The following is a 19,123-nucleotide window of genomic DNA, read 5'->3' as shown; positions in this document are numbered from 1 at the left end:
GATCAGCAGGAGCTGCTTGTGGGCTCGGATTGGGAGTTTAGGCTTTGTCCTAAGACCAATGGGGAGCTATGGAAGCTTTAATAGACAGGAGTGACATAATCAGAATGGCATTTTAAAAAGCTCCTTTGGCTGTTGTGTGGAGAAAGGATTGAGGGGCCAGACAGAAGACAGAAAGGTCAAGCAGGAGGCTATTACAGCACCCAGGCAAGAGAATGTGGGGGCCTGGGTTGGGGCTGGAGCTATGGAGGCAGAGGAAAATGGGCTAGTTAGGGATTAGTTAGGGATGAATGCAGTCATGCCTACTAACTGGTCTCCCTGCTTCCACCTTTGCCCCTTACAGTCTTGTCTTCATAGAGCAGCCAGAATGATCCTGGTTAAAACATAAAAGTCCAGGTCAGGCCACTCCTCTGGCTTCTCATCTCAGAGTTAAGAGCCAAAGTCCTTCCTATGGCTTACAGGGCCAACAGAGTCAGCTCAACTGCCCCCACATCTCTCTGGCCTTATCTACTGCTCCTAAGCATTTCACTTACTCTACTTCAGCCATTTCTTCACTGTTCTTAGAACATGGCAAGCACATGCCTCCTCCCCCTGCCCCACACAGCACCTTTGTATTTCCTGCTCCCACTGCTTGCAATGCAATTTCCCTAGATACCCACACAGATGCTCCCTTAACAGCTCAGGTCTTTGCTTAAATGTCAGCTTAAGTGAGAGATCTTTCTCAATTCCCTTTTCAATTCCCTATGTTCCTGGAACATAGTAGATTCTTAGCAAATAATTAGTTGAATGAATGAGTTGGGGTTGAGGATGCCGGATGTAGGCTGAGGATATACGAGGGATAGAGTTGCCCTCCGGGCCTTACCACCCCAGCGGGCTTAGGAAGTACGCCAGCAGAAACCAGTACAGCAAGGTGAGGAGGGAGACGGTGGGAGATGTGTGTGTGTGTGTGTGTGTGTGTAGGGGAAGGGGTGCGCGGACCAGTACAGCAAGGTGAGGAGGGAGACGGTGGGAGATGTAGGTGTGTGTGTGTGTGTGTGTGTGTAGGGGAAGGGGTGCGCGGTGCGGTGCTGCCCCTAGTGGCCTAGGGTCTGGGTAAGACAGACATAGATCTGGGCCAGGCTCTGATAAAGGAGATAACAGGTTGTGCCCAGATCTGGGCCAGGCTCTGATAAAGGAGATAACAGGTTGTGCCCAGAAGCATGGGGTAGGAATGGAAGGGGTGGGGTAGAGGGCATGTGGATGGAAATTACTCTGCCTGGGGTTGTGTGGGCCAAAGCTTTGTTCTAAGGGAGGGGACGATGGGGGCAGCGGAGTTGGGCCTTGAAGAGTGAGTAGGAGTTTGCTGGATGGACAAGAAAGAACAAAGGCATTTTGAGTTTGAGAGAAGATCTGAGAGGTATGTAAAGACAGGATGGTATGGTGTAGCAGAGGAAGCGAGACCAAGCAGTCAGCAATATCAGTCAGAGAGGCTTGAAATGCTAGGCCTACAACTGATAGATCAGGGACTCCATCCTGAGGGCTCTGGGGGCCATGAAGGGGTCCATGAAACAAGGGAGTGGGAGAATGCTCCAGCTGCCCTGAAATAGACCCCAGAAATGGTTGGGAGGCAGAACCCCAGACACAGTGGTGGGTAGGATGTGATGGTTGGGGTGATGGTGCAGATGATAGCCAAATCTCTGGTTTGAAGGCCTCTGAGGTAAGGACCTGAGAGAGGGGAAGGTTCGGGATCAGTAATAAGCGCTGGGTCCGGGCCAGGTGGGCTGGGGCACTCAGAATTGGGGATCCTGGATCTGTGTCTCCTCCTGAGAGTCGGCCGCCCTGTCTCAGAACTGGGACCCGGGTCACAGAAAACTTGTGACGCAGTCACTCCCTGCGCATCCCGGGATTAAAGGCTAGCACAAGCAGCTGGTGGATCTACAGAGCGGCGGGTGGGAGTGGGGAGCCGAGTCTGCGAGTTTGAGCCTGGCCGAGCTGTGGGGGCCCGTCCCCGTGGCGCGGGTATTTATTTTTCCGCCTGCTCCTGCGCCTAATGGCTTCTCCGGCTGCCCGTCATCCCTTCTGCGCCCGCCTAGGACGGGGTGGGGCCCGGACCTCGTCCCTGGGGCGAGGCGGGGTGGGGAGGAAAGGGCAGAGGCCTCCACCGGCCCCACCCGACTCCCAAGCGGCTTTAGGGGGCGAGAGTGAGAGGGTGCGTGCGTGCGTGCGTGTGTCCGTGTGTGTGTGTATGTGCGCGCGCGCGCGCGCGCGCGCGCGGCGCCGCAGCCCGGACACCCTGTCCGCTCCAGACTCGGCCTCCCTGCTCGCCGTCTGACCCCTCGCCGAGCAGAAGGAGACACGCGCGCGGCGGGGCCCGAGGTCGTCCGCAGGACCCAGGCCCAGGACTCCAGCCCTCTCCTCGCCTCACTTCTCAGGGGACACCTGCCCGCCGCCCTGGCCTGGGAGCCCTCAGGGAGGGGAGGAGGCGGCGGGAGGAGCCTTTGGAAGGCGCCTCTCAGAACGACTTAAAGCAGGAACACGATGTCTGAAAGAAGCAAGCAGAAATAAAAATTTACGAGATTATTTACACAACCCCTGAGAAAATGCAGAGTAAGCACGGATCACCGTATTCTTCAGGACAGGGCAGTTCTTACCAAAGGAGTGTGTAGAGACAGGGTCACAGTTCAAAAAGGTTGGTTGGTTGGTTGGTTGGTTTTTCCAGAGCTTGACACGACTGAGTCTAAAACTTGACAGTTGGAAATGGACAAGAACAGCCTTGACAAGTTAGTAAATGAAGAACAAGAAGGAGAGGTTGGCATATTAAACTCCACAACAGTAGTAATTAAATCAATGCGATTGTGTCAGTGGAATCGAGTCCAGTAACAGAGACTCTTACAAAAATATGAAAAGGTCCTAACACTAAGAAGTAAAATAAGCCTCGGAAAATGAGTGAAGGGTTTAGGGCAATTCACGCAAGAACTTTTGGAGGGAGAAGACCGTCCTGTTCCCCCACTGTTCAGTCAGCGCCCAAGAGCAAACACAAGAAATATTAGTTGAATGAAGGTGCATCACTGGTAATCAGAGGAATGCAAATTAAAGCAAGTACATTATCTTATTTTACTTATCGGATTGCCAGAAAGGAAAAAAAAAAGATAATATCCTGTGTTGGCAAGAGCACGAAGGAAAAGGGTGCCGTCGTGTGCTGATGGTAGGAGCGTGAACTGTAAGTCTTTTGTGGTTTGCGACAGTACAAAATTGAAAATAGCACAAACGTTCTTTAGTCGGGGCTCCCTAAATAAACCGGCACTGAGTAAATGAGGCTGCTTCCCGCCCAGAGCGCGTTGTGGAGAGCGCAGATCCGCGTGACGCGGAGTCCGGGACGGTTTGTTCGTGTGAACAGCTATAATTCACCAACTCTGATACCATTTATATTTTTAATAAGTGCAAGTCTGTGCAGGCTTGTGCAACGGAGCCGTGGAAGGCTCCAGGTCACCCCACCACCCTGTAACCGCCAGGCCTCGGAGAAGTGGTTGTGTTTACCCTTGGCTTTGGCAACAGGAGCTAGGCAAAGGGTGCGGCCCTGGGCCCTCTTCCTCTCCGCCCCCCCCCCCCGCCCCCGCCGCCTTCTCGCGTCTCCCACTGCCCCTCCCCGACACTCTCTAAGCGCGCCCCCTGCTGGGGAGAAAGGGGAAGGGGAAAGAAAAAGGGGTCAGGGCGAGAATAAAGTGGGCAGGGGGCGGGAGAGGAGAGAGGGAGAAACCCGTAAGAACGCCGCCGCCGAGAAGGCCAGGAGGCAGATAACCCCCCACAGCAGTGCCGGTGATCTTCCCACGCTGCGCAATCCTTCCTGCAGCTTCTAGGGGCTGCCCTCACTCTGCTGGTGGCCAGGCGGGACCTCTCCTGTCTGTGCTCACCTTAGTCATACCTGTGCACACACACGTTCCTCACCCTGAAGAGCAATTCCCTCCTCATCCCTTAGTTCTCGGCTGACACCTTCCCTGACTCCACGGAGGTCCAGCCCCTTGGCGGGACATCACTTCTAGCACCCCAGACCTCACCTCCCTATTACTGTAACTGCCCCTTGTGGTTTATATCTGCCATCCATCTAGGCTGTGGCCTCCTTGAGGACAGCACAGCACCTGTGTTGCTCACCAGTGCACCCGGTGCCCAGGACAGGCTTGGCACCTGAACAGAGGCACTGACATGTTCAAGGCCGAGCAGAGGGAATTTATTAGAGAGGCAGGGGGCAAACACATATTTACACGGGCCGCGCCGGGGCATTAAAAGCAGAAGCGGGGACGGGAGGTTCCGGAAGCAGCTCAGACGAGTTCCACCTTGGCATTGGGGTATACCGCCACCACGTCGTAGCCCTCAGGTGGCTTGACGCGCGCCTTGGCGTGGCTCTCGCAGTAGAGCCGCTCGTCCAGAAAGAAGTAACCGCGCTGCTTAAGGTTCAAGCCGCAGTCGCTGCACATGAAGCACTCAGGGTGGTAGAGCTTGTCCCGCGCCTTGACGATGGTGCCCCTGATGGGGAGACGGGGAGAGGACTGCTTCCGGCGACCGATTCTCGAGCACGCTCCCATCCAGGGCCTCGGGCGGGGCCGGGGGAGTGCCGGGGTCGGGGAAGCAGGGGAGGGTACTCACACTATGCCGTGGCCGCAGCGCGTGCACTCGGGCAGTCCTTGAAGGCCACTCAGCGGAGCGCTCAGCTTGCTGGCCGTGGGCTTGAGGTTGCGAGGGCCGCTGGGGCCAGGCCGCTCCCCTGAAAGCCGGAGCGCAAGGGGCATGAGCCCGGTGCAGAGGTCAGAAAAGGGAACTTCACTTCTGCACGGTGTGGGATGGACCCAGCTTCCGGGACCACCAGCACTCCGACTGGGGACGTTTGGAGGGGGAGGGGCCGCGACAGGGGTGGAGTGGGAATCGGACACTGAGGCGCCGCGAGGGGCGTGGGAACACTCGGAGGAGACGCGGCAGGGGTAGATGGCTGGGAGGCAGGACGGGCGGGGGGGGGGTCGCAAAGCGGCGGGGGCGGGGCGGGGCTCTCCGGGGCACCCGAGGGAGTGGTTAGGCAGGTGGGGCAAGGTGGCGGGAGTCTTACCGCCCTCCCCAGCCTCTAGCATGCCCTGCAAGTAGCGGAAGGAGCCTGACTGCTTGGGCTCCGAAGCCGAGGGCTCGGCCGGGTCCCGCAGCATCCTGTACACCTCTGAGCCCAGGTCCACGCCGCAGTCACGGCTCCGTGGGAGGCCTCTGGCTGTGTCCGCGCTGGGCAAAAGAGATGCACCAAGGGACACGGTTGTGGTACCAGCCTTCCCCCTGCCAGCACAGGGGTCTGGTGAGGTTTTCAGAATGAAACCAGCTGAGACCCAAAGATCAAGTGTCAGGGGTCAAGATGTGACCCAGTGAGATCTGAGAGATCTGGGATTAAGATGGGATCTGGGTGTGGCTTCAAAGGCCACTTCTCTGTACTACCTGTGAAGTGGAGACACATGCAGGGTGCTCATTTGGGTCAGTAAAGTAGCCTCACTGCTGCTGCCATTGTGATGGAATGGGAGGTGAGATGGCTGCCCATAAGGAGGTCCCAGGCCTGGCCTGCCATCTTCTAGCCCAATCCCGGTGGCTGAGGGCCTCCTGCTGGTCGCTGGACTGCCATCCTACGAGAGAGAGGGGCCTGAGGCACTGAGAAACCATTGGGGTAGGGCTTCTGGCCATTCCTTATACATTCCATCCTTACCCCATTATGCCAGGCCTTCTTGGAGGTTGGCTGGTTACCCCTGCTCTGGCATCTCTGGGCTGTGGTGCCCAGCCAGGGACAGGCTAAAACTTGGGCCTGGTTCAATCCCAGAAGAAATGAGAAATGACCGTGGAAAGTCAGACACAAAAACCTAAGTGCCTGAGACTCAACCTTGGCACATGAGCCATGTGGTGGTTCTCACCACCAGCGCCCGTAATGGATGGTGTTGGGGCATGACCATTCCAAGTAGCCTTTTAAGGCCAGCGTGACTGGAGCAGAGTGGGTGGCTTCCTTGCAGAGATGGTCCTGGTGCCAGGCCTTCTCACCTGCCAGAACTGTGCTGGGTATTGTAGGGGCCTGTAGCTGGGAACATGAAAAAGAAAGCCCTGTCCTGCAGCCAGGAAGAGTCATCAATCACTGTGTGCCCAAAGCACACAATGGGGGTGGGGGGCAGACTGAGGTTCAAAGGCGTCATTGTGAGGTCAGCCCCTTTCAGGACTGTACATTTGCCTCCATTCCATGCTCTGCAGGGTGATATGCATGGCCCTTCGACAGGCAAAGCAGATGAGGGGCAGTGGCTAGGCCAGGGCTTAAAGATCCCCACCCTACCACTCCATAGCCAGCCTGATGCCCTTGGCTGAAACATTTGGGTGCACACTCTCACAAGAACTTTCACAGACAAACACATGCACAAAGACAACACACAAGGTCTAGCCAGTCCACTGACATATACCTAATCATACATACACAGTCTCATATACTCAGAGCCAGTGCTGGTCACCCTGGGGACCACCATAATGGTAGCCTCCATGGCTGGGATGAGGTTGGTGGCCAGAGCAGCCTGACTTTAGGATAAGGCACAAGAGTCCAGGACAGGAAGGTGGGTCTCAGCCTCAGCCTGGGAGGTGACATGCAAATTTCCCCTCTGCTCTACCCTGGGAACGAGGAGACTAAGGGAAAGAGCCTGTATAGGACTCAGGCAGCCTCCAGCACTGGGGCACAGTGGAGCCTGCAGAGCTTTGTCCCGACTGCTGCTGCTTTTTCTGCAGCCTCTGAGCTGGGTGGGAGCTTGAGGAAAGGGCGGACCAGCCACTGAGTGGGGGTGGTGCCCCCATTTCCCCCACCTCAACAGACAAAGGGGAGGGTCTCCCGCTGCCCAGGTGGGCCCCTATCAACGAGGCAATAGCAGTAGGAAAGCCCTCTTCCCCACTGGGCCGAACAAAAGCCTCTGAGAAACCCGATCACTTTTGCACATGTGTCTGCAGGGCAGACAGGCAGGCAAGGCTGGCCTGGCCTGTAATGGGGACCAGATGGGCCATGAGCTGTGGGGGCAGGGCTGGGCCTGGTACGGAGGAGGCTGGGACAGGAAGGGGAGTCAGAAGGTCCTGGAGGAAGGAGGCCCTCACTCACCCAGCAGGGTCATCAAAGCCACTGCCCCTCCCATGGCCACCCATGCAGCCGCCTCTCTCGGTCTGAACTCAGTGGTTAGGATACACATGGTGACCTCAGTCTCGGGTGAGTCACACCTCTACCACCTCTCTGAATCCGTTTTTTCATCTGTTAAATGGGGATTGTAATGGTCTCTGCATCCTAAGTTCCTTGTGGGGATAAAATGAGACAGTTGCATGTAAAGCACTTAGCATAGTGCCTGGCATACAGCAGATGCTTGTTGGATAAAGGGCTGCCATGGGCATTCCTGAGTTCCTATTCCTCTTCCTGGATGTCCCCCTCTGTGTGGCAGTGCACCTGGTGTCACGTGCTCCCCCTCTCTGAGTATCTGCAGCTGTTGATTTGGTTGTTGAAGCCTCAGTGGGATAATCAGCAGAATGGGGGTAACTGCCTGCTTGTTCATCAGCTCCCACGTGACTGTGGTCAGAATCTGGGACACTCGGGGCGCCTGGGTGGCTTAGCTGGTTAAGTATCTGCCTTTGGCTCAGGTCATGATCCCAGGGTCCTGGGATCGAGCCCCGCATCGGGCTCCCTGCTCTCGGGGAGCCTGCTGCTCCCTCTCCTCCCTGCTTGTGCGCGCTCTCTCGAATAAATAAATAAAATCTTAAAAAAAAAAAAAAAAGAAGAATCTGGGATACTCAGCTTGGATGGAGGTGGGCACTGAGTCCAGAGGAGCGGGTGGTACCTCCGGGAGGCCAAACCCCAGCTCCCTGCAGGTCTGGAGGGGACAGGCTGAGTGTGTGAGGGCTGCCTGCTCTACCCAGCTTGCCTGGTTCTCAGCTTAAATGCCATCCTCTCCAAGAAACCTTCCCTAACCGTCATCCTTCCTCTGCCCTGGGCAGGACCAGATGCCTCTTGTGTTCCCACCTGAGTAAGGCCCGAGGGAAGAAGGGTCTCCTATGACCCTACATGACCTGCAGAACCTATTTGCATCGGGGGTGCGTGTCAGGGTACCTTGTGCTGGTCTTAGGGCCAACTGTGGTTTTCTCCTTCTCTGATGTCTCTGGCTGGGCCCACCCACTCGCCGCTGCAGGCGGAGGGTGGGAGCACTGTGGGGACAATGAGCCCTGTGTCTGTGTTCCTGAGGACACAGCCCTGCGGGGGCTGGGTGGGGGTGTTTCTGTCGCCACCCATGGAGCTCATGACTTTTAAGTACAAGAGGGGGATGGCAGCTGAGGGACAGCCCCCTCAGCTTAGAGAAAAATCCCTCTGACTCCAGCCTGAGCCACTGGCAGCCTGGCCGTTGAGGAGGTCAGTAAAGGAAGGTGTCGGGGCAGGGGCCGCTGCTCTCCAGCGCCCCTGCCCCCAGGCGCCCTGGCCCTGACGGAATAGAGCTGAGATTCAAATTCCAAAACTCCTGCGCTCATGCCCTGTCCATCCTGCTCTCACACGGGACATCGGGCCTCACATAGGTGCTGGGACCTGCACAAGGTTGCTGCCTGCCGCCTGGCCGAGTTGTCAACCCCTGGTCACCCCTGGCTCCTTGGACCAGGGCAAGCTCTGGAGACACAAGTGTGGCCACGAATCTCTGCAGGAACAGCTGAGGTCCTGGACAGTGGGAACCAAGAGACTGTCCGTGGTTCTGCCCCATCACCTCATCCCTTGCTTCTGCCCTCCCACCCTTGGAGCTTTCTTTTTCCTGAACCTATGATGCACAATCTCACTTCTGAGCCTTTGCATGTGATTCCTTGCACACTTCCCTTCTCCATGCCTCTTTGCTGGCCTTATTCTTCCTAGTCCTGCAGGTCTTGGCTTGGATTCTCCCTCCTCCAGGAAGCCCTCTCTGAACTGTTAGGTGAATCATGTGCCTACTCTGGACTCCTTTGGCCCCTGGCTTCTGCCATTCCAGAGTTGCTAAGTGCCTCTTCCTTTTCATAACGGGCACTCCCTGGCATGTAGTAAGCATCTGGCCTCCGAGATTCCAGCAAAAGCAAGGTAGGGAACAAATATCAGAGCAAGCGGATTGGGATAAATGGTGAGGGAGATGGCCTTCTGTACGGTGAAGGCTCCATGGTGAGAGAGTAGACACAAGCAGGCCTAGAAGGCCATGGCCCCACATGCTGAGTCCCATAGCTCTGGCTCCATCACAGACCAGTCCAATCTCCACCTTGTCCAAACTCTCTAGCCCAGAGATGTTGAGCTGGCGGCTCTGGATACTTCAGCCCTGCCCACTTGGCTAGCCCTCACGTCCACGGCAAAACGAGGCCCTAGAGCAGCTTCTTCCCGTCCCCCTCCCGCATTTGAGGACAGTATCACAGTTGTGACTCCTGTCATACATGGCAAGGTGACTGTGGCCTGAGGTCTGCTGGGTGCAATCACAGGATGGCCAGGAGAAAACTTCAGCCTTCGATAGAGCAAGGAAGTGCCTTATAGTCTAAGGTCAGCCTTGAGGCCCAAGTTTGGCTTTAGCCGGGTGGGTGTCCAACGCTAAGATGAGACAGAAGAGAGTACCCAAACAGTCTGAGGTCACTCCACAGCCTACAGTTTCCCCCCAGCCAGCCCCCAAGCCCAGTGACTTCCTCTTGGTCTGGCATCACTAGGCACCAGAGTGAAACCCAGCCGGGTGGGTGGTAGCCCTGAGCCAAGGCCTAGCCCCATTCCTGCCCACGCTAGGTACCTTTATCTCAGCACCTAGGACGGCCTAGAGTACAAACAGAGCTGCCAGCAGATGCTTATCACCTGGGGAGCACAGGATGGGGCATGGACATAGACCAGAGAAGTCTGCTGCTTCAGTCTCTGGCCTGGGCATCCAAAAGCCAGACAGCAAGACATCTAGTGCAATTAAACCCATGGACCAGGCCTGGCCCCTCTTCCCTGGGCTTGCTCTGAATCAGGCCAGGCCCGGTGATGTCCATACATACCTGGGCCTCAGGGTCAGTGTGGATCCTCTGTGCCTGAGCCTTGCTGTCCTCTGGGGCACCGGGCCAGCTCCTGCCTTCAGGTCTGTGACAGGAATTAGGACGGTCAGATAGGTCTGCTTACTGTGCCTACCATGACTGGGACCGGGACCAAGAGGGGCTGTGCTCTGCGCCCAGAGCCACCCAGGACCAGGCCTGGCACTCTGCATGGCAGAGGACACCACTGCCACACTTGCCCCTGCACCAGAATGGTGGCCGTTGTGGGCAAGGAGACAGAACTCTAGATCTGCCACCTGCCTAGGGCAGGGCTGTGTGTTCCAGCCCCACCAGCTGCTCCACGCCTCTCTGGTCTCATTCCCAGACAGGATGCAACAGAAGCCCTTCTGCTTCCCCACTTTTTCACCCTCTCCGTGGCCTCAGCAAAAAGGCGAGCTCAGAGCAGGGTGCGTCAGGCCTCACACATTGATCAGCGAGGAGCCCATCTGCTTACCCTCTTCCATCTACAGCCTCTGGCCTGGCCTGGAGGTCAGGCATCCATGGGCTCTGGGGGAGGTGACATAAAGGCTTTGAGGGGTGCTCCTCCCCTCTTGCTGCCGGCAGAGTCATCACCAACGTCTGCCCAGCCCAGATGGGAAACAGGCCATTAGGAAATTCCTGCTTCACCATAGAAACCAAAAGCCAAACACCACTCAGGAGGGAGAAAAACATCATAAACCTGCCATAAGCCGGGCAGGCAAGGCAGGCGGGACTGAGAGCCTATGGGCCTGGGGCCCAGTCCTGCCATTCGGTAGCCCTGTGAGGAGGCAAGCCATAGGGTGCAGGGACCCTGGACTGACAGGTGGGTGTGAGGTGAGGCTGGTTAGATGGTTAGACGGAAGGGGAGTAATGTCCCCATTCACCTCAAAAGGCCTCCTGGGGCTTTCCAAGAACTCCTCACTGGGCCAGCAGCTCAACACGGCCTCTCTCACCCCAACTCACTGAAGGATTTTAACTATCTGTCTACACCTGTAGACCACACTCACTCTACACTTCCTCACCCTGGCCCGTTCCTTAACCCAGTACAGACTAGCTTCTCTCCTCCAGAGCCTTCCACAGGCCTGTGCGACCAAGCTCTGCTGCCCGAGGCCAACACCATCCCCACTGGTGCCTGGCCCCAGCCCTCTCAGCCAGACTCCCAAGGACTGCCCTAACTCACAGCTCCACCTATGGCCTCCACCCACTCGGAACTCTGCTGAGATCAGTCTAGGACATCTCAGGTGGTTAAGACGGACTTATACTTCCCTGAAGCTCTGCCCAGAAGAGAAGTACAAGCCTGTGGTCTGGAGGTCAGAGTGCACAAAGTACCCAGAGCAAAGAGCGTGGCCCAAGGCAGCAGATCAGAATGAAGTGCTTATTCAATCTCCATCCCTAGGCCTTCACTTCAGGCCTGAGAGGTGCTAACATCTACCATCTTTTTTTTTTTTTTTTTAAGATTTTATTTATTTATTTGACAGAGAGAGAGAGACAGCGAGAGAGGGAACACAAGCAGGGAAGAGGGAGAAGCAGGCTTCCCGCTGGGCAGGGAGCCCAATGTGGGCCGGATCCTGGGACCCTGGGATCATGACCTGAGCCAAAGGCAGACGCTTAACGACTGAGCCACCCAAGCGCCCAACATCCACCATCTTTAAGCAAAATGACAGCCCAAGGATGGGCCATGTAACTGCACCTTGTAACATACACAATGGGCAATACAGACCCCACCAGAAGCCCAAGGTTGGAGCTGATGCCAGGAAGGTTCTGGGCCTACAGAAATGCCCGCAAAGTATGGGTTTGCTTGGATTGTTAGATAACTGGCTCCAAGCTCTAGACAAAATAAGCATAGCAGGGAAGGTGGGCCCTTCCTTCACTTTTCATCCTGTGGAGAAGTCTGTGGAGGATTAGAGCCCTCTATACATAAGAGGGCAGGTAGGGAACTGGTCTGGATAGAGTTCTGGGGGTGGGGGCACAGAATAGCTCTCTCCAGTCAGCTCACCAGGCTGATCTTCCACAGAAACCATGTTGAAGGGGTCTTTGGAGCATAGGTCCTGGCATAGCAGGCAGGACAGAGAACAGGGTGAGAGGCCTTGCTGGTGAGAGGTGCTCAGGAAAAGAAATGCTGGCCCTGGGGGTCAAGGTGGCCTTTATGTCTTGATCTCCCAGAATCTGCATGTGTGAGAACTGGGAATGGGGGCTAGAAGACAGGACCCCAGATTTTCACCCTGAGCAGACCTGGTACATCATAAGCATCCAACCTCCCAATCCTAAAATGGTCCCATTTTGGAGTTAAGGAAACTGAGAGCTTTGAGATTAAAACACTTGCTGGAGGATAACACAGTTCTTAAGTGCAGAGCTGGGACTTGAACTCAGATCTGTGATAGTAGAGAATGTGCTCTCACCTGCTCCATGGCCAGGCAGCATTTGGGGGCAGAGTAGAACAGGTCAGGGGACCCCTGGCTCCATCCATGCTTGGCTTGGAACAAATGACCAGGAAAGGAAGGAAGGAAGGAAGGAATGGGGACCTCCACCCTGCCCCCATCCTGCTACCCTCCCCTGACATCATTCCCTCTGGGAACCTCCTGACTCAGGCCCCCTACAAGCCCCTGCTGCCTCCCCCACCCCACTACTACCAGGGCTTCCTTTCTTTAGCCATGAAAAATCAAGGCCGGAGGTGAGTCAGGGCCCAGGAAACCAGCCAAGTGGGGCAGCCACAGAGGCCACTCGTGGGCAGAGCAGTGCTGATGTTTCCCCAGCCAGACTGTACCTCAGTCTGGGAGAGGGCGATGAATGTGATCCTGTTTGGTGGAGAAGGAAACCCAGGCTCATAGCGGTCATCTGGTGTACCTAAGATCCCACAGAGTCGGGATTACAGCCAGCTCTGCTGAACTCCCAGGCCAGGGCCCACTCCCCTTGGAGTTGCACTCAGCTCCAAGAGCACAGTCAGGGGTCCTGACCCCAACCTGGACCCAGACCCGGGCCAGACACACATGGAGGCTATCTCAGAAGCCTTCCTAACATGTTTAACGGCTCCCAGCCCTGCCAGCTCTAACTCAAAGTTAGCTGTGTTGTGGTTTGGGGAGGCTTTGCCGACATGCGTCCACAGGGGAATCACGGAAAGTCCCTGTTAGCAGTGAACGTGGCAGAGCTGAGCAGTTATGTCTGACTTCTCTGGATCCAAGCAAGAGAGGGGGAAGGGAGGTCCCACTCAGCCAGGACCTGGCCAACTGCCTTCAGAACTGAACAAAGACCCAGGGCCTGACGAGGGCTGCGGAAGCCTCAGGTGGACCTTCAATCCTAGACCATTTATAAGGCACATATGGGGCTTGGGGATCCCCAATCCTCCCCTTCATGTAGGCTGTATGGCATGATACAGGCCATAGCATCCAGATTTAACCAGGACAGAGGCAGGGCCTGTAGCGGGGCCAGCCGAGGCAGGACAGCCGTGGGGTGGCAGGAATGGTCGGCAGCCACTCCTAGGAGCGAGAGAGACCCGAGGACAAGTTTTCCTTCCCCACTCCCTTGCTGTGTGACTTTAGGCACCTGCTAACCGTTCGGAGCCTCAGCTATCTCATCTGTAATACGGGGACCATACCAGGAGACTGAAACCACCCCGCCCCCCACCCCCCCCTCACCCCGACCCAGCCTGCCCTGTGCGTACCTGCTCACAGAGAGTGTGAGGTGGTCATGGCAGCCCTTGATGCGGTTCTGCGCCTCCAGGTGCGTCATGAGCTCTGTGCTTTCCCCATTGATGGCCTGGATCAGGTCTCCGGGGCACAGGGCGGCCAGTGCGGCCTTGCTGCCGGCATGAACCTGTAGGGAGACAAGCCAGAGGCCTGGGCGTCAGTCATTACGTGGCCTTGCTGCAGTCTCTGCCCTGGACCCCCTCCAACCTCAGAACCTGGGCTGTGCGGCCCTGCTGCCCACACGACCTGGGGTGGGGCGGGGGGGACCAGCCCAGAGACCAGTTGAGTCCCCATGTGGTCTTGCCACAGCCTCTGCTCTAAACACCCCCAGTTCCAGCCCCTGAGGCACTGCTAGGGTGTGAGGGCATATAAGAGGGGCTTCTTTGGGATTGGGACAAGTGGAATGTCACTCTTGTTGCCTGCATATGTGCCAAAGGACATGCAAGGGACACATGGGGACACATGTGCTCCAGATACATACAAAGCAGGGACATGTCACAAATACCCTCCATAGACAGGGCCCTACCCAGACATACTGCAGAGCAGCCCCTTGGCCTGATATTTCCTTGTCTCCCTACTTGTTTCCTTTCATCCCTACTCCCCACCCCACATTCACCTCCACCTCCCCACACTCTGTCCCGACCAACCGAATATCCAGGCGCTAACAGCAGCCCCGGATAGTTCTTACCTCCACACGTCTGCAGATGCTCTTCTCTCGACCTGCAACACTCTTCCCTTTGACCTCAAACCCTAAGTACCAGCTTACTCCTCCTCACTTTCACGTCTTAGCAGACAGGCCAGGCCCCTAGGAGCCTCTTCTCTGGGCTCTCACAGTACTCTGCGCACCCTCTTTACCACTTTGCTCCCCTAACATTGTTAGAGCCTCGTTCTGGGTCTGTGTCATCACGTCCCCAGCAAGTCCAGGACCATGTACTTCCAGCTGCCCACTTGTGCTCCTGAGTCACAATTTTACCCACACTTCCTCTGCAGGACAGACACTCTCTCAGGCCACCCCGGTGCTACTATTGACTCCAGGCAAATAGTGTCCCGATCTGGAGCCTCTTACAATGTTGGTCCTGGACGAGAGCCACATGAGGTTACGGATAGGCGAACAGGGAGGCCTGAGAAGGGGGCCCAGGGGAAGTCAGGCAACGGGGCACTCTTTGCCCTCTTCCTGGTCCCAACACAGCCTTTGGAAAGAGACTTTAGGCGCCCTCATTTAAAAAAAAATTTTTAAGTAATTTCTATACCTGATGTGGGGCTCAAACTCATAACCCTGAGATTAAGAGTCACATGCTCTACCAACTGAACCAGCCAGGGCCCTGTAGGCGCCCTCATTCCTACTCAGCCTCCCCAGTGGTGCCCTCAAGAGCTTCCAATGACCCCGTTCCTACTGCTGGAGTTGAGAGCTCTTGGAAGCCCAGCTAGGCTCAGCTTATCCAGTTTTCAGTAGTGAGTGGACAAAGCCGAGGTGCTGGCAGCTCCTTGGCTGGAGTCCTGGTATGGGCAGTGCCTAAGCTGACACGCCCTGAAATAGGCTGCCCCAAGGAATGTTTTTCTGGAGCATGACCCCCTCAGCCAATAGCCCATGAATGCTTATCCACAGGGCATAGGCACCCGCACAAGCCTGTCATCCTGGGGGAAGGACCCCACTGGGCATTATCCCACCCTCCACTCAAGGCCCAGCTCCAGGCCCCTCTCCTTCATGGACACATGCTCTGTGACATGGCCTGGGCTCTGTGCTTTACCCATAACCAGTTCACGGCAACTTTTCAACCACCTGATGAGACAGAGGCTGTTCTCATTCCTAGAGATGAAGTAAGGGAGGCCTGGGGGAAGGGACACCTTGCCCCAGTCCCCACGCTGGAGAGCAGTCTTCTTCTTCAGGGGGGCGGCTAGCTGCAGGATGACTCAGCCAGTACAAGGGGTGCATTCAGGACCCTGTGGGTGGAGGAAGTTCTTGAAAGCTGGGGTGGCTGGGACTCTGCCAGCTCCACTAGCTCAGGGAGTTCTGGTCAGGGAGGGCATGAGGCCAGGAAACCGTGACTCTCCCAACTGCCTTTATATGCATTGTCTCATTAATCCTCCAGGAAAGTCCATTTCTTAGGTGAGGAAACTGAGGTCCAGAGAAGTGCAGAAGAATGCTCAATTGATAAATGGCAGAGTTAGGATTTCATTCCAAGCCAACGGGTTCCAAGTCTTATCCACTAACCACTGTGTGATTTTCTGCAGAAGGGGAGTGAGGGGAGAGAGTGTCCCAGGGGAGAGAGAGTGTCGCAGGTAAAAAGATCAGGTATAATGACTCATCTGGGAGAGAGAATAAAAGCAGTCTTCTGGGGTTGAAGCATCATTAGTGAGAAGAGAGCGGAAGAAAAGTCAGAGAAGAAGCAGGGACCAGATCTGAGGGCCTTGTAGGCCCAGGTGAGAAGCTGGCATTTCTCCTGGGTGGTTGGGAACTATGGAGGGTTCTAAGCAGGGAAGTCACAGGACACAGTTTAACTCAGGCCTCTCCCTCTGGCTGCTGAGCACAGGATAAATAGACAGAAGGAAGGGAGAGGGGTACAGCGAGGTCAGCTGGGAGGCTGGGGCATGAACTAGCCCCCTCACCTGCAGCAGCTACATTCCTGGCCCCTGCTCCACTCTGCCCAGCCTAGACACTGTGGTGGACTGGGAGTCACAGAGTCTGGGGCCGTATTGTCCCATACGGTCACAGCAAGTGCCAGACAGGCCTGGATTCCTGTCCCTGCTCTGCTTCTCTGGATACACCACCTTGGCCTCTCTGAGCCTTAGTGTCCCCATCTATAATGTGAGGCCAGAAGGAGTTCTTACCGGTCAGGACTCTCGGAGGACTACCTAAGACAATCAGGGTAAAAAGTCCCCACAATGGGTTGAGCACATGGTGGTGCTCACTCCAGGTGCTGGTTGCTGGGGAGCTGGTACCAACACCCATTAGGATGGGGCCTGGAATGCTGCGGATGCTCAGCCAGGGCCAGCAATCACTGTAGTTCATAGGAGAAGAAGCCCGGGGCAGTGTTCTTGGGGGCTCTCTGAGGCTTCATGGGCTGAGGTTGTAAGGCCCCAGCTCCGCCAGGCAGCCAGCCTTCTCCCTGTCTGAGTGTGGCTGTCCCCGCGGTGGGGTGGGCAGGGGGAGGCCCTGGAAGCATGGAAAAGGTTGGGTCTCGAGCCCCCTTGGTAAAAAGACTCCCACATATCATCTGCCCTTGAGGTACCTGCTGGGCAAGCTGTGGCCTGTGTCTCCCCAGCTGCATACGTCTTCCCAGATCCCACCCAAATCCAGACTCAGGCATCCTGGTTCCTTGGGCCTGAGCTGCTGCCGCAAGACTTTGGGGGACAAGAGGGAGTGTTCTTCCTGGCAAACCTTCTCCCAGCCTGCCTGCCTGCCAGGAGAATGCATCCTGGTCAGCTCCAAACAAGGCCGCCGGTGGCTGCGACTGTGACGTGTGGAGGCCTTTCCTCCACGGGCAGGCAGCCGCGTGGGCAACAGATGTGTCTGCTCCCTGCCGCCTGTGGCCGTCAGCCGCTGCCACTGAGCCTGTCAGCGGCCTCACGCCCAGGGTGCCTGGACTGCTGGCCGGCCCAACACCCCCACCAGCCCGCCCTGGCGGACACACAGCAAGGCATACATGCACACACGCGTGCGCACGCGCGCACACACACACACACACACACACACACACACACACCCAGCTGTCTCCCTCAGGGAAGTGGGAGATGAAAGGCTCCCGGATGTGTTAAAGGCCCACCTCACTCAGCCCCAGGAACCTGGTGGCCATGGGCTAAGGGCAGATGTGGGAAACCTCCCAGGACAGCTGGGCCTGCCTGTCACCCTGGCCCCCAGAAATGGGATTCCATGATTCTCCGCTCTACCCCCTCCCAAGCAGTGGAAAGAAGGCTCTGAAAGCCCAGCCAGCTTGGTCCAGCCTCCACAGAGAGGTGGCAGTACAGTGGGGGAAGGTGGTTCTCAGTTCTCCTGACTCAGGCCCCCAAAGGCAGCCTGTGTGGGGCTAAAGGATGGCCCTCAAATGCCCCCAGGTCCCCTCTGCTCTTTCCTCCAGAGTGAGAGCTTTGTCCCCTGGTCTGGGATCCCCAAAGGCAGAGTCTGACTCCCCTGTTTTAGCCCTTCAAACCAAGGGACCCTGAGGTGGGGCCAGGATCCTGTCTCCCTGAGACTGGACACCCCTTCTGAAAGGGCCTGAATCCCCTCCTCAGCTCCTCTGTCCTCTTCAGATTAGCCACCACCCAGGGCTGTGCCCACTCCTCTCTCTCCTCTGTCTTAAGCCTGGGGCAATGCATGGCCCTGGGAACCGGAGGAACTGGGCCAAGACCATACTGGCCCCTGGCCTTGTGTGGTATTGTGGGGAGGGGGTCTCACAACCTCACAGTAAAGTCTCCCCTTCCCCTGGAAGCCCAAAATTCCTCTTGGTCACTTCCCCTTAGGACGATTGAGGTCATTGATGAGAGTCTGACCAAAACTAGAGTGAGGAAGTGGATGGCTCTTCTTTTCACATTCAGAGAGGACCCCAGGCCTCCCTGGGGTCACCCAGCTCTACTGGCAGGGACCTTTGATAGGAGAAGGGGCTCTCATTTTGCCCTAAATGCTCAGGCTGGGTTCAGTTTAAGCAGCAGTGTTTCTGGGCCTCCGTAGATCTGTCCAGACCCCTGGCCCAGCGCACTCCTTCCCCGGCCTGCAGCAACTCCCCCAAAATGAGACCAGCAGGGAGGCTGGTGTGTGAACTGGGGTGGGGGGGAATCCTTCAAGGGATAGGGCAGGCAGGCCCGGCGCAGGGAGGGAGGGGGTTGGGGCCGCACTGCCCTGCCTGGAAGCCTCCAGAGCCCGTGTGTCGCCCTGGCCAGTCCTTGGCTTTCGAACCTCAGGGACGTCGGGGATTCGGGTCTCGGTGGACCTCGAGGACAGGGTCTCAGATCGAAGACCTCCCCGCCGCCCCGTGGCCGCCGGACTCACCCGCGAGATGGTGAGGGGTGCGCTGAAGTCCCGGCCGCCTACTAGGCGGAAGCCCCAGGGCGAAGGGCCGCGCAGGGTCACGGAATGGGGCATCGCGGGCGGGAGCCGCAGCCGGAGCCTGAGCCGGACACTGAGGAGCCGGAGCCGCCGGAGCCGCCGCCGCCGCCGCCGCCGCCGCCGCCTGGACGCCGCGCCCCGCCCCCGGGCCGCCCGCCCCCGTACCCCCTCCACCCGGCCCCCGCCCCCGCTCCCCTCGCGCCGGGATTGGCCCCGCGGCCGGCCCGCCCCGCCCACTTCGGGGGGCTCTGAGGACCCGCCCCTCGGCCCGCGCGTCTAGAGCCCGGCACCCCCCTCCGCGGTCGCGGAGACCCCGGGACCAGGACAGCCCCCACGTCCGGGATCCTGCCCTGGCCTCGCCCTGAGGGCCGCA

At 57.3% G+C, this 19,123-nt stretch overlaps 1 protein-coding gene across 5 annotated transcripts; it reads right to left on the bottom strand.

Moving 5' to 3' along the window:
* Positions 1-4,181: 4,181 nt before the first annotated feature.
* Positions 4,182-18,874, bottom strand: PDLIM4 (PDZ and LIM domain 4). Of its 5 annotated transcripts, XM_027605708.1 has the most exons (8): positions 13,685-13,812; positions 12,791-12,870; positions 12,426-12,499; positions 10,015-10,096; positions 5,443-5,624; positions 5,072-5,286; positions 4,618-4,735; positions 4,188-4,497 (listed from the first exon to the last, which is right to left on the bottom strand). In XM_027605708.1, the coding sequence occupies exons 3-8, from the start codon at positions 12,491-12,493 to the stop codon at positions 4,293-4,295; spliced, it is 870 nt and encodes a 289-aa protein (XP_027461509.1). In that variant the 5' UTR covers positions 12,494-12,499; positions 12,791-12,870; positions 13,685-13,812; the 3' UTR covers positions 4,188-4,292. The 5 variants fall into 5 exon arrangements, with proteins under 5 accessions (XP_027461507.1, XP_027461509.1, XP_027461506.1 ...); XM_027605706.1 differs by lacking the exons at positions 12,426-12,499; positions 12,791-12,870 and adding an exon at positions 18,694-18,874 and having other exon boundaries at positions 4,182-4,497; positions 5,072-5,235; positions 13,685-13,836; XM_027605705.1 differs by lacking the exons at positions 12,426-12,499; positions 12,791-12,870 and adding an exon at positions 18,694-18,874 and having other exon boundaries at positions 13,685-13,836.
* Positions 18,875-19,123: the final 249 nt, after the last annotated feature.

The sequence above is a fragment of the Zalophus californianus genome, chromosome 5 (genome assembly GCF_009762305.2).
Source record: "Zalophus californianus isolate mZalCal1 chromosome 5, mZalCal1.pri.v2, whole genome shotgun sequence".
Classification (NCBI taxonomy): domain Eukaryota; kingdom Metazoa; phylum Chordata; class Mammalia; order Carnivora; family Otariidae; genus Zalophus; species Zalophus californianus.
Note: the sequence above shows the minus strand (reverse complement) of the source record. Positions and strands in the feature narration are given on the sequence as shown.

Coding starts and splice junctions, on each gene's coding strand:
- PDLIM4 (XM_027605705.1), bottom strand. CDS start 18,786: ATGCCCCATTCCGTGACCCTGCGCGGCCCTTCGCCCTGGGGCTTCCGC. Junction 5,625..10,014: donor ACACTGACCCTGAGGCCCAG/GTATGTATGGAC, acceptor TCTCTCTCGTAG/GATGGCAGTCCAGCGACCAG. Junction 5,287..5,442: donor CATGTGTCTCCACTTCACAG/GTAGTACAGAGA, acceptor CTGTGCTGGCAG/GGGGAAGGCTGGTACCACAA.